The sequence below is a fragment of the Gadus macrocephalus genome, chromosome 1 (assembly GCF_031168955.1).
Source record: "Gadus macrocephalus chromosome 1, ASM3116895v1".
Classification (NCBI taxonomy): domain Eukaryota; kingdom Metazoa; phylum Chordata; class Actinopteri; order Gadiformes; family Gadidae; genus Gadus; species Gadus macrocephalus.
Window position 1 is genome coordinate 5,948,900 of NC_082382.1, and position 14,001 is coordinate 5,962,900.

The 14,001-nt window shown below is 45.0% G+C and overlaps 2 protein-coding genes across 2 annotated transcripts; both read left to right on the plus strand.

The window, feature by feature from the left end:
- The first annotated feature begins 36 nt into the window (after nucleotides 1-36).
- On the plus strand, nucleotides 37-819 carry LOC132460122 (basic proline-rich protein-like). The gene has a single exon (XM_060055171.1). It carries the CDS (start codon nucleotides 37-39, stop codon nucleotides 817-819), a length of 783 nt encoding a protein of 260 aa, XP_059911154.1.
- A 383-nt stretch (nucleotides 820-1,202) lies between these two features.
- ada (adenosine deaminase) lies at nucleotides 1,203-13,765 on the plus strand. The gene is made up of 11 exons (XM_060056150.1): nucleotides 1,203-1,517; nucleotides 4,414-4,475; nucleotides 4,609-4,731; nucleotides 4,893-5,036; nucleotides 5,684-5,799; nucleotides 7,684-7,808; nucleotides 9,427-9,498; nucleotides 9,679-9,780; nucleotides 11,136-11,203; nucleotides 11,771-11,900; nucleotides 13,109-13,765. Exons 1-11 carry the CDS (start codon nucleotides 1,473-1,475, stop codon nucleotides 13,211-13,213), a joined length of 1,092 nt encoding a protein of 363 aa, XP_059912133.1. The 5' UTR covers nucleotides 1,203-1,472; the 3' UTR covers nucleotides 13,214-13,765.
- Nucleotides 13,766-14,001: the final 236 nt, after the last annotated feature.

The window sequence follows — 14,001 nt, forward strand, 5'->3', positions numbered from 1 at the left end:
CAGGGGACACACACATGGGCCGGAAGCAGGTGTAGTATGGGCCCCCGCCCCCATAGGCCACCACCAGCACTAGGGGACCTGAGGGCCCCACACTTCATACTGCACACAAGTCCGACCGGGCTTCCTCCCCACAGCACGCCCACCATATCGCAGTGCACAAGCAGTCACAAGCCACGGTACTACGGGGGCCGTGCTACCAGGGCCCCGTACTACCAGGGCCCTGTACTACCAGGGCCCCGTACTACCAGGACCCTGTACTACCAGAGCCCTGTACTACCAGGGCCCCGCACTACCAGGGCCCCGCACTACCAGGGCCCCGTACTACCAGGGCCCCGTACTACCAGGGCCCCGTACTACCAGGGCCCCGTGCTACCAGGACCCTGTACTACCAGAGCCCCGTACTACCAGGGCCCCTTACTACCAGGGCCCTGTACTACCAGGACCCTGTACTACCAGAGCCCTGTATTACCAGGGCCCCGCACTACCAGGACCCTGTACTACCAGAGCCCTGTACTACCAGAGCACTGTACTACCAGGGCCCCGCACTACCAGGACCCTGTACTACCAGAGCCCTGTGCTACCAGGGCCCCGTACTACCAGGGGCCCACACTACCAGGGGCCCACACTACCAGGGGCCCACACTACCAGGGGCCCACACTATCAGGGCCCCGTACTACCAGAGCCCCAACACTACCAGGGCCCCGTACTACCAGGACCCCGTACTACCAGGGCCCCAACACTACCAGGACCCCGTACTACCAGGGCCCCAACACTACCAGGGCCCCACACTACCTCCGCCTCCGCAGAGGTTGTGTATAAAATATATTTATGGTATAAATATATATATATATATATATATATGAATGATTAAAAAGTAAAACTCAGTATAACTGAATCCTTTAAGATGAACACAGACGGAGCAGAACGCCTTCTCTTGGTTGAATTGTCCCCTCTCCTTTTCGCCTGCGCGGCTATTACAGTAAAAGGCCGTATGTTTCCACGTAGCAGCGGATGTAAATCGTTTTGAGTTCGTTTTTGGTAAAATAGATAACCGTCTTATCTTGTCCTAGACCCTCCGGGACATGGTTTAACCTGTCCTAGACCCTCTGCGACATGGTTTAACTTGGCCTAATGCAATTACAGAGGTAAACCTCTCCAACGTGCGCGTAGAAATCTCCTCCAAGCTGCCAGAGCTGCTGATCCGGTCTGGGTGCAGGCTGACCATACCTACATGTGGATCGCCGGGTGGGAGTGCTCTGTGGGACTGCACCGTGTTTTACTGTCGCACTATTGGTTAAGCAGAGTGCATCTGCAGCACTTCGTGTTTTAATTTGTACACTATCGAGGCGTGTCCACACACACACACACACACACACACACTCTCACACACTATGTACATAACACGGTTCTCCAACTCGTGGACTCACTCGTTCTCTTAGCAGAGGTTCAGCCCTCCCGACTCTTTTCCTGCTATGGCCGAGGTGCTTTCTGAAGCGGTGGGGTTCGAACAGCCGAAGGTAGGTCCTACCACTGGACAACCACCTGTTAATCGAACGTAACATGACTGAATGGTCAGGACGTAACACCTAGGACGATCACTTCTTATTCCTGCTTCTCATTTCTTCTGCTCCACTTTTTCCAAAGCGCGGGGACATGAACAAACAGTTTGATCTTGGGTGACAATGATCAGATTGAGATTGATACGGGTGACATTGATCAGATTGATTGGGGTGGTATTGATCAGATTGATTGGGGTTATATTGATCAGATTAATCCGGGGTTGATCAGATTGATTTGGATTACAATGATCAGATTGATCCGGGGTTATATTGATCAGATTGATCCGGGGTTGCATTGATTAGAATGATCCGGGGTTATATTGATCAGATTGATCCGGGGTGATATTGATCCGGGGTTATATTGATCGCTCCATGAAGCTGATCATAGATCGGTTTGCATTGCCCTCTCGTCAAGTCGGTAGGGTCTCGTGGAAAATAACTTTTACCTATAGGCTACGTTTTCAGATGTACATGACAACAAAGTATGTTTATGCTTGTCAAACTTGAGCAATGGCGTGTGCTGTGATAACGTTAAGAGGAACGAAAGAAAGATGGGCAACTGGAGAGAGGATGATCCACGGAGAGAGAAGAGAATGGCCTTACAGATGGTATCAACATCCCCAGCCAAAACGTAGCCTAGTCAGAGTTAGTCTGGCCCAATGGCATTAGGCTTATGAAGACGTAGCCCATGACCAATCTAATGGAATTATATAGAAAATAAATTATTCATATTAAGTTTATATTGTTTTCGCAAGCTTCTTTTTGATCAATCAAACTAACAATCCCACATTTCTCTTTGGTATCTCATAGAATTAATATAATAATTGCTAATAATATAATATACTAATTCATACATAATTTGTTGCCACAAAACAGCAAGAATGGCAACAAAATCTATTGAAAGAAGAGAGGCCAACAGAAATGGATAAACAATTGGCAAAGTAAATATAAAGTATAATGCCAACGGATGTGCTGTTTGGTTGCAGATGAGAAAAACAGCTGGTCTTCTCTCTCTCTCTCTCTCTCTCTCTCTCTCTCTCTCTCTCTCTCTCTCTCTCTCTCTCTGTCTCTCTCTCTATGTGTGTGTGTGTGTGTCTCTCTCTCTCTCTCTCTCTCTCTCTCTCTCTCTCTCTCTCTCTCTCTCTCTCTCTCTCTCTCTCTCTCTCAAGAGTGCTTATCTTGTGAGTAAAATCTGGACGCTATTGTTCCGAGGGGGTCTTTTACAGTTCCCAAATGGTCAGCCGCTCACAGGATGCTGATCAAAATTACTTCTGGACCACGGTTATTTACATAGAGAAGACGGACAAGACAGCTGGCGCATACAAACATTTACACTAACGTTTTCAAGCAATGCAGACAGATATAAACAAATCAACTGCAGACATCTCATGTCAACAATACCATCAAACCAATGGTTGTCTGAAGACTTTCCTTGTTTTGCATGGCTCCATCTATGCTCTTGAGGCCGTCATTGACTCACAGACACACATTAATCCTTCACTATTCCGCCTCAACAGTTTGATATATTGAGAAACATTCATTGCGGTTTGGAAGAAAAAACAATCCTCAGACTCACTCGCGATAAAATGTCAGACATTACACCACGTTCTAGGAATTAAATTGGAAACATAAATATAATGTGGCTACATAAATATAATAAACTGGAAAACAATGAACCTTTTTAAGCCTTTGCTCCAATTTTCCTTTGTCTCCCCGGGGTTGCTGAGATCATATTCCTCTTAATTGCAGCATTATGCCGATCATACTATATTCACAGGTGTCCTTGTTTGTTTAAAAGTTTATTGTGCAGGGCAAATACATTGTACATTGCTTCCTATAAAATATAAAACAGATGCCATGCATGCAGGTTTCTATTCAAGACTCATTTGCAACCCCTGTCTCTAGTTAGGCCTTTACTTCTTTATAGATTGCGATAGACTTTGCGGACTTCCTCACTAATAGGTTATTGTGTCCAGAAACAGCCTTAACAGCATTAACTTCAGCACTTCATTCCCTGTATTGTCTTGTTACTGAAGGAAGAGCATAAGGCCTCAATGGGATATTCCGCCCTTAATACCAGAGTATGCCAATATAGGTTGGCCTGATACATGTTTGAACATCCTTAAACATCTTCATTCCAAGAACAAATCATGGTATTTGTTTCAAGACCATTTATTATTGATAGCCACTGGTGTCCCGGGTGGGGTTGACGACAGGGGCAAGGTGCAGAATGAGTTGTGTTTGACCCTTGGTCATATGTGAGTTATATGTGTTGGTGTTAATGCCCCTCCCTGGGTTCACGTTTCCTTGCATGGTGGCCTGTTTGCACTGTTTGTTTGAGTAGATAAGATGATGAGTTTATTGGTGTGCATGTTAAATGTGTGGGCTTGATGCCTGCTGATTGGCCTGGCGGCTGGCAGTCATCAGTTATGTTCAGTTAAATGTGAAATAAATTACATGTCTTCTGTGGTCCACACCTGTTTGGATGGCTTTATTTTTGGGAATCTGAGTAGGGAGGGGACAACTTCCATGTTACTGGCTGGTCCCCCACTCCGACGGTAACTGCATGGGGGCTTGTCCGGGGAGCTGACCTCCCAGCTCCTGGCTCTCAGGTTGACCTCTCAGCAGCAGCTCATCCCTTCTGTGTACATCTACCAGGACTCGCTGTCTATCTTAAATTCTAATAGCAACATTGTTGTTTGAATATATATATATTAACTCGTCCTTCCTTTTCTTTTATTGAATCCCAGGCGGTCCTCTTTTGATGAGGCGGAATAGTAGTTAAGGCTAGGATAAGGATAATAGGAGCTAATGTCCATTGGGTTTTGTTTGTTGGTGTCTTTGTCCTCTGCAGGTGGAGTTGCATGTACACCTTGATGGAGCCATCAGAGTACAGACCATTCTGGACGTAGCCAAGTGAGTCGTCATTTCCTTCATTGCTCCTGTTAAATTATAGCCATTGCTATATCAGAACTACCCAGATAGTATTGTATAGGGTGTATTGTATATGCATACTGTTGACTGTCTTCATGTCCCCTGTGTCCTTTAGGAGGCGCGGTGTCCCCCTACCGGCCGACACGGTGGAGGGGATGACCCAGATCATCATCCTCCAGGAGCCTGCCACCCTCACCGAGTTCCTTGGCAAGTTCGCCGAGTACATGCACGTCATTGCGTGAGTGAATGTGAAACCAGAACCTATCAGAGATCATGATAACATCATGATGACATTAGTATCACAAATACAGCTCTGTCAAGTTTTTATTTAGGCTGATTTATTTATCTACCTCGATCATTGGGTGGTTAAGTCACTTTCTGTCGCTTTCCTTTGTCCAGTGGAGACAGAGAGGCCATCAAGAGGATCGCCTACGAGTTTGTTGAGGACAAAGCCAAAGAGGGAGTAGTCTACGTGGAGGTCAGGTACAGTCCTCACTTCCTGGCCAACACTCAAGTGGAACCCATCCCCTGGGACCAGGAGGAGTAAGTCAGCCGTTTCCCTTAACATGAAACAAGTTAGCTCTTACTACAACATTAATATAATAATAATTATGTAACGGATGATGCATACTGTAGAACACCGGTCATTATCAGGAAAATATTTAGATGCGTTAATATTTCGGCGACGTTCTATACATTATCCCGCTTATTACACGGCTGCTTGCCAAAACAAGAAATTACTTAACACGGTGTGTCTTTTTACAATTAGTAGTGTTGATCAGCAGAGAAATAGTCATAGACGTTGACGTCGTTCAGCAATGAATAAGCTGGGGATGATAAGTTACCAGACTACTTGCGGAGTAATACCAAAGATGTGAATGAGAGGCAAAAAATCCACTTTCCTTGACAGTGGTAATTATATGCCTAGCAACGGTCAATTATTGAAAAAGAATTCACGGCTGGAAGTCGGAAAGGCCCATGCAAGTGAACGGAGCATTGAATATGTCTGTATCTATATTTTAAAGTATATCAAGGTCAGCCTTCTAACCCACTTACCTACCAACTACAGTATCTTATTAATATGGTCATATTTTATTTTAAATGATTAATGGGTTATGCTCGTGGCTAAACACAGTGCTTACATGTATTGTCACCCAGCTGTTGTCATCAGGTTGTTGTGCTTCCTCCAGGGGCGACGTGAGCCCGGATGACGTGGTGCGTCTGGTGAATGAGGGCCTGAAGGAAGGAGAAAAGGCTTTCAATGTTCAAGCCAGGTCCATTCTCTGCTGCATGCGTCACATGCCAAGTAATGCACTGTTCATGCTAACACACTGAATTTGTAGTGATCCGTGACGGACCTAATTCTTCCGATGTATTCATTTTGAATTCAACTGAAATACAAGTAGGGCATTTCAAGAGGTACCTTTTAGAAATACGATTTAAAAAAGATTCAAAAAGAAAAATTACATTGAGACTGAATGTCTATTGTGCTAACTCAGGTCCTGTTGGAGTCTGTGGTCATGTGATCAGACATCACGAGTTGAACCCAGCAAGGTTCAGGGAAAAAGGGAAACGATGGCTTTGTCTTTCATGACTCCGTTACAGGGACCCTTTCCCATTGGCTGCTGATCCGACTTCAGACTCAGTACCACCACACAATAATAGAACATATCAAACCGGTTTGATCTACTCTAGTGTCTGAATTGGTGAACATTGACAAATATGTATTTTATATCCTATTTTGAAATGGTATAGCTTGAAATGCCATATTGGATTTTCTCCTAAGTAAAATTCAATGTTATGACTGAACTGGTGTTTACATTTCCATATACAAAAAAGTGTTTCTTCCATTTTTTGTTCTCTGAAATCAACATTGCAGACATATAGATGAGCTGTTCTTCATGAATCCATGTGTCATATGAGTCTACAGTATTCATCAGTAGCACACCCACTATAGTGTGTACAATCAAATAGAATTGACCTGAGTGTGTGTGGATGACTGCTGATGAAGAGTCAGACGAGGTTTTGGGGCTGGGTTTGATGGCACACCTGTTTGCGTTGAGCGCATTGAGGCTCCATGTGCAGAGATTCAACCAGCCGAACAAGCTTCTTACACACCAAAAAAGTGGCGCTTTTCACTATGCTATACTGGCCTAATACGGGACGCCTCGGGACAGCTTTGTAAGGCTCGGTACGGGACGCCTCGGTACGGGACGCCTCGGTACGGGACGCCTCGGTACGGGACGCCTCGGTACGGGACGCCTCGGGACAGCTTTGTAAGGCTCGGTACGGGACGCCTCGGTACGGGACGCCTCGGTACGGGACGCCTCGGTACGGGACGCCTCGGTACGGGACGCCTCGGTACGGGACGCCTCGGGACAGCTTTGTAAGGCTCGGTACGGGACGCCTCGGTACGGGACGCCTCGGTACGGGACGCCTCGGTACGGGACGCCTCGGTACGGGACGCCTCGTTACGGGACGCCTCGTTACGGGACGCCTCGTTACGGGACGCGGCGCGGCGGGGAAGGGCTAGGTTGTGTCATAGTCTTGAGTAAATGACACAACACTCACTCGATGACACAACACGCCTCTTTAGTTTTATTATCGCCTTGATTTGTTTAAGACACTTATGATTTGGGTTGTTTCAGACGGGCAGCGACACATACATAGATATGTGACCCTCAATATTCCCCCCTTTAAGCTTCCTAATCTCACCCGCTCATTGAGAGCTGATTTTTTTTCACAATAGTCCTGTTCATACGTCCTTGCTATGAGGAAGAAATGTGTTGAATATAATCGGCGATATAATTGAGTTAAATATTGCCTTTACACCAAGACTATTCCGGACGGAATCTGTCCTATTTCCACAAGCTTTTGGTTTTTTATCAAGAGAATATCGTTTAACTATATTTTACTATTTGTATAGCATTTTAAAACGTCCTAAATGATTTGGCTCAGGTTTTACAGATTATCGTACATCAAAAGAAATGGCAAAAAGCAAAAGACTCCTGTGGTGTAATCAGAGAGCAATTCCCCTTGTGTTTCGGTGGTTTTACATGTGTGTGTGTGTGTGCGTGTGTGTGTGTGTGTGTGTGTGTGTATAAATCTGACCTACAGTAGTAGGGTACAGTCATGTTGTGTTCCTGAATGAGCACTGCACAGGGTCCTGAACGGTTTTTTCACTGTACAGACTGGTCCATGACTGTGGTGGAGCTGTGCAAGAAGTATCGTCATGAAGGAGTGGTGGCCATCGACCTGGCCGGAGACGAGTCCCTGAACACGGATGCCCAGTCCGGCCACAGGTTGGCCTATGAGGTAAACCGCCCCGGCTGCTGAGCCACCACCAGGCCGTGGGTCCGTTGGTCCGGTGGCTGTAGATCACCTCCTCTGGAGGGAGCACAGACACTGGAGTGATCTGAGCCGGTCCTAGCCAACAGGGTGGACGAATGCACAAATGTAACTTCATTATTTATTAGTACAGATAACCTTTCACCTCTGAAACGGTAGTCAATTGGCGTCTTATTCAGTATCACGTCTTGGCTGAACCCCTTCTGTTGAGTGACCTTTAACCTTCCCTTTGCTCTTAAAGCAGTATGTGCAATGAATAAAACGGTTACATTGCGGTTATGTTGGTTATTGTTTGGTTAGTGCAAGTAAATAATGTGTGGAGTATATCCCCTGGACCACAGTCCCATTCCACTCTTCTTCTGAACCCTTCATGACGAAGTGCCAGTCCTTACAGGCAAGGGATTGGTTCTCTGTAGCCTCGAACACAAGATTTGAACTAACTGATTTTATCCCGTGGAATATCCTTTTGCTGCAGTTGCAGAAAATGTCTAAATATTTTTTAGATCTCTTATTTTTCATATCACAGGGTGTTGGCACACCAAACAATATTGGCATTTATAGACACGATCCATCTCACTCAGTCTAATGGGCTTCCTTTGGACTGCCCAGCTGGACGTGGACTGGCTGAGCTGAGGGCTTCTGAAGGAGTGGAGCAGAGTCCACTGATATGAACCGTTATCTCTTAACCACCCAATGATCGAGGTCATCTCGGGGAAGACCAGTTCTTCCAGTAGGTCAGGGCCTCTCCCACAACAGGCAGCAGGCCTCACCTAATCTTGGAAGTTGCACATATAGATATAAATGACCTTATCTCTGTCCCGCTATCAAGCGCCTGTAATTCAGTGTTGTTGAGGAAAACAAGAGAGTCCATGTTGTGTTATGTTGATGCTGTGGGCCGTCTGTTGTGATGTAACCAAACTGGTTTCCTCTCTCTCCTTGACGTCTCCCAGTGCAGGTACGAAATATGATGTGTCTCAAGGTGCTAGCAAAGCACCCATAATATAAGGACAAAACTAAATGGGTGCTGCTGCTCCAGCAGGGTTAGACTAGACCAGGGGATCCCAACCCTTTTTGTTCCAAGGCCTGGCATATGGAGGACCGGTGGTCGATTTTAATGCCTTCATTTTAAGAATCATCATCTTTAAACAAAGGATGTGGCTGTCTTTCAAGATGATTTATTTGTCATATTCACAACAATTAAAGCAACAGCAATGAAATGCTTGAGTCTCAGGCTCCCTTCAACAACACAATAATATAAAAACAACAATTTATAAGAGAAACACAAGAAAAGTCACCTAGAGACTTAAACACAAAAGTAGTGCATGTGCAGTTCACGTACAGTGCTTAATATACAGTGGTTTAGTTGCATATTGATAGATTTTATGTCTATGTTTTGGAGGAAATAACATGACTCTTATAGCCTTAGTTATAAAATATGACACTAAAATATATTTATATATTTTTTGGAAATATTTCAAGGCCCGTTACTAGAGGGTCCCCGGACCAGCTCCAAGGGTTGGGGATCGCTGGTCTCGAACACATCGTCTGTGCATCATGTGACGTGTGTGCCCTGGCCTGTTGACAGGAGGCGGTGCTTTGTGGGATACACAGGACCGTCCACGCAGGAGAGGTCGGCCCGCCTTCCGTGGTCAAAGAGGTCTTTACACACACACACACACACACACACACACACACACACACACACACACACACACACACACACACACACACACACACACACACACGTGCTCGCTGCACACAAGCCGAGTGTGAGACAGTGTTCAGAATGGACTCCCATTGAAGCATTTCCAAATGAAACATTTGAAGTATCTTTTAGGCGGTGGAGGTTCTCAAGGCGGAGCGCATTGGCCACGGTTACCGGACTCTGGAAGACCCAGCCCTCTACAAACAGCTCCTGGATCAGAAGATGCATTTTGAGGTATGTCCACTGACCAATTATCAGGCCCCGGTAGTTCAGAAGTCATCGGCTCTGATCTTGAAAACAGGATGTTCAAAGGAAGAAACCCATTCTGAAATCGGATTAGATCTCATAATCCAATCTTGGTATGGACCTGGATGAAACCTTCAGTATGTGTGTTCAAAACCTTCTAGTGGGATTGGGATCACTTCGATCAGGATAACCCTGATCCCAGCGGGAGGGCGGAGTCAGGGAGGATTCAAGAAACAAATGTTATAAAACGTGTGTGAAATAATGAAACATATTGTAGTATTCATACATTAATATAGATTTACGCTGGATTTGTAAAATATAATAAATTAGGCTATTAAAGGTCCCATGGCATGTTACTTTATGGAGGCTTTAATATAGATACTAGTTGGCCCAAAGCACAGTATTTGAAGACGTTCCCGAAATTCAGCCGTGGTGGAGAAATTACAGCCGCTTGAGCTTTCCCCAAATGCGCCGTTTCGGTGTCAGTAGCTTTAATGCAAATGAGGAGGATAGAGGTGGCTCAAGGAGGAGGGTGGGGGTGTGGCCCTGAGCAGTTTGCAGCCACGGTAACATGCCCTCTGTTTACAGTGGATGTATCGCAATGGCGAGGCGCACACAGCCTTTGGCCGTGTTCTGTAAATATTCTAGAACACACAGGAGTCCTGGAGCTCTATATCTAAATAATATCATATCATAGATATTATCACGGCCAAAAGCTGTGTGCCTCCAGACGATATTATGAATCTCAAACGACTGTGTCGGGTTCTCAGACGTCCACATCAATCTGAAGTAGACTGAACCACGACATGGCGGAGAAAGGGATTGTTGCCCGCGATTGTTGACCTCGGTTGTCTCCTGCCGGAGCCTTGCATCCGAGGGACCACCGGCGCCTCGGCAGCGGTCAGCGCTTAGGCACCAACGCCTCCTGCAGCGGGCAGCGCCCGAGGCGGTGGTGCCTCGGCAGCGTGAAGCGGGGCTCAAGCGGGAGACAATCGCGGGCAACAATCCCTTCCTCCTCCATGTCGTGGTTCATGTACTTCAGGGAGTCAAAGCCAAAGTTCCTTTCCCCCCAATTCATTCTCAACCTTGGCTGAGATAACCCCCACTACGAGTCTCGTTGTAGAAATACCAGAGACGAGAGTCCGACGTGTTATGCGCCATAAGACCAACAGCAGAACGGTTATCCAAATAACAAGGAAGTGTACAACACTTGCGTTACAGTCTAGGAGCTCTATGTCTAAATTATATCGTATTACCAGGTTGAACCCATATACCTTTGATTGTTATCCCTTTGCCTTGACGAGACTGAATGTGTTAAGTATGGTGCTTCTGTGTTATTTCAGGTGTGCCCCATCTCTAGCAAATTCACCGGAGCCTGTGACCCGGACTTTACCAAGCACCCGGTCATCAGGTGAGCGGGCACCTTCCACATAATGACACACTGTCAATGCAGCGCATTCAAATGAGTGCAGAACTGAGTACAAACTCAGAAAGGTTGAGGTCAAATAGCACGGGTTACTGAGAAAGATGGTACGAGGGGGTTTTGAACGAAAGAATGCTCTTAGTTTAAGTGACAGAAGAAAGAATATTGACCCAAATTGGCAAGTCTTTGGTGACCTGTACCGGAGATTCAAGTTCTCTAACGACGTCTGTGCTATAACCGACATCCTCCCAATACGTGACAATTGCTACCTACAACATCTAAAAATATGTATGTATACTAGACAATAGCGAACTACAGAAACAAGTTATATTTGAACGGAGGACGCCAGGAAAGATTTGATATTTGAAATTGATCTTGGATAGAGAGGCTGTCGGACATGGATGTTAAGCAGGCCAGGAGAAAGATGATGAAGATAACCCAGTTCCTGCTTGGCTACAGGTTCAAGCAGGCGCGCCCAAAGGCCACTATTGCACCGAGTGGGAAAATATGATGATGATGATGATGTCAATTGGTTCTTTTTGTTCCCATTTGCAGGTTCAGGAAAGACATGGCAAATTACTCCCTTAACACAGACGACCCGCTGATCTTCAACTCCACCCTGAATCTGGACTACCTCACTGCCCAGCAGCACATGGGCTTCACCCAGGAGGAGTTCCAGAGACTGGTGAGTTTGGCACACTCCATTGGTGAACCCTCATCAAACTTGGGATTTCTTGGAAGTACCTTTAGCTCAAATAGTGCATTTCCAGAATGTTTGGATTCAGACATATTTAACTAATGTTGGTGGCTGAATTAGTATGGATTCAGAAGTGTTTAGTGTTGGTGGCTGAATCAGTATGGATTCAGACGTGTTTGACTAATGTTTGGGGCAGAATTAGTATGGATTCAAGGTGTTTAACTAATGTTAGTGGCTTAATTTGTATGGATTCAGTAATGTTTGACTATTTTGGTGCCTGAATTAGTATGGATTCAGACGTTTAACTGAATTATTTTCTGAAGAAATATCAGTCCTATTCTTCACCAGTAGATGTCAGACTAGACTGGCTGAAATCTCCAAATTACTAAAATAAGTATCTCTATAAATTTAGAATAAGCGCAAAACCTTTTTTTTCCTAAAAAGATTATGTTAACCGGGTTCCAGTGAATGTATAGAGCAAGCGGACAGTTTGCATCCCTAGTCAATGGATTAGAGGAAAGTATGAAGTTCAAAATGAGTGTCATTCTTTTAGACTTAGGTCATAACAGCTGTGCAACATGCAGACCCAAAAACCAACTTGTGCGTGAATTGACTTGTGGAGACAAGCTCCTCTAGAAAGTAAAAGCTCAACATCAAGCCACTAGCGCAGAGCCTTAAGCCTTCAAGTTCATGATGCTGAGGTGAAGGGTCTACGTCTGCGCATCGCACTACAAACACAAGGCCCGCTCTCATTTTAAGTCAGAGGTCGCCGAGGCTCTGCATAGCCACCCCCACCCATACGCTTATTGTATGTTGTACGTCCTGGCACTTCAAAATAGTAGTAGTTGTGTAGCATCTTATCCTAGCTATCTTTGTTGCAAACAGAGAATGGGTTAACATAGCGATTGTTAGCTCTTGGCACTTGTTCTATGAACATCCTTACTGTACCAACAGCGATATATTGTTGTTAAGAGTTAGGGTGAGGTACTTAATGTCCTTATTGTAAGTCGCTTTGAGTAAAAGCGTCTGCTAAATGCCCTCAATGTTAATAAGTAATGTAATGAGTAATGAGCTCCATCCATTTCCCCGCATTAAGCAGACATGCCAACCTGGCAGGTTGCTCTTTAGACGTTAGAGATGATCAGAACAAAAACCAACCTATATCCGACTGCTGCTTTGCTTACTTGTGGTTATAGAATATCTGTGCAGCTGAGTCGTGCTTCTTACCCGAGGAGGAGAAGAAGGCGCTGCTCACCAAACTCTACGAGGCCTACGGCATGCAGAAGTCCACCGGCTTCTGAAGCAGCGTGTGTATGATCGGAGTCATCGGAAATCAATTGACTGGTTGTGCACCAGTCAGATCTGTGAGCCCATCTCCACCTGACTCTCTAGATGAATGGACTAGAAGAATAGTTCATAATTATTAATCCATGCCACCGGCGGGGTGCTGTGCAGCAGTGTTGGATCATATTTTTACAGCTAAAACTCAATTTTAATGCAAGCCTCTTTTCTTCATTCTTGTAATAAATCACTGCATTTTCTGTTGATATAAATAACTAATTATGTGCCTATGGGATTACATTGAACGCTTTAAAAATAGCCACATTTCTCAGGTAAAACTAGCTAATAGGTAATGTTATCCTACTTCTCGACTGTAGATGTCGCACTAAGTGTTGATGGTACTTAATGGCGGACATGCATTTCAGGAAGACTCCAGTTAAACAAAACTGTTCTTTTAAAGTATTTTCTATATCAAATCTTAATTTGTATTACACTGATTGATGGAAGAAAAGCACTTGTTTACTATTCTCACATTATGTAAAGGCTCCAATAAAATATGGATTCTTGTAAAATATTGTTGCTCTTTAAGATTTTCAGGAAGTCATACTTAGTCATTAAAGAAATGAACATCGTCCTTATATTATGCAAGGCCAAACTAGAATCTGAGTTGTTTAACTTTGACCAAGTTAGGAAGGGGAACAAAGAGTTCCTAAACACAATCCTTTACCTCATAGGATTCAACTAAAATGGTTACCTGCTCATTCCAGACAGGAAATGTAAACAGCAGCTTCCTGTTCCTGTGTAAACC

Coding starts and splice junctions, on each gene's coding strand:
- LOC132460122 (XM_060055171.1), top strand. CDS start 37: ATGGGCCCCCGCCCCCATAGGCCACCACCAGCACTAGGGGACCTGAGG.
- ada (XM_060056150.1), top strand. CDS start 1,473: ATGGCCGAGGTGCTTTCTGAAGCGGTGGGGTTCGAACAGCCGAAG. Junction 4,476..4,608: donor ACCATTCTGGACGTAGCCAA/GTGAGTCGTCAT, acceptor TGTGTCCTTTAG/GAGGCGCGGTGTCCCCCTAC. Junction 11,901..13,108: donor AGGAGGAGTTCCAGAGACTG/GTGAGTTTGGCA, acceptor TTGTGGTTATAG/AATATCTGTGCAGCTGAGTC.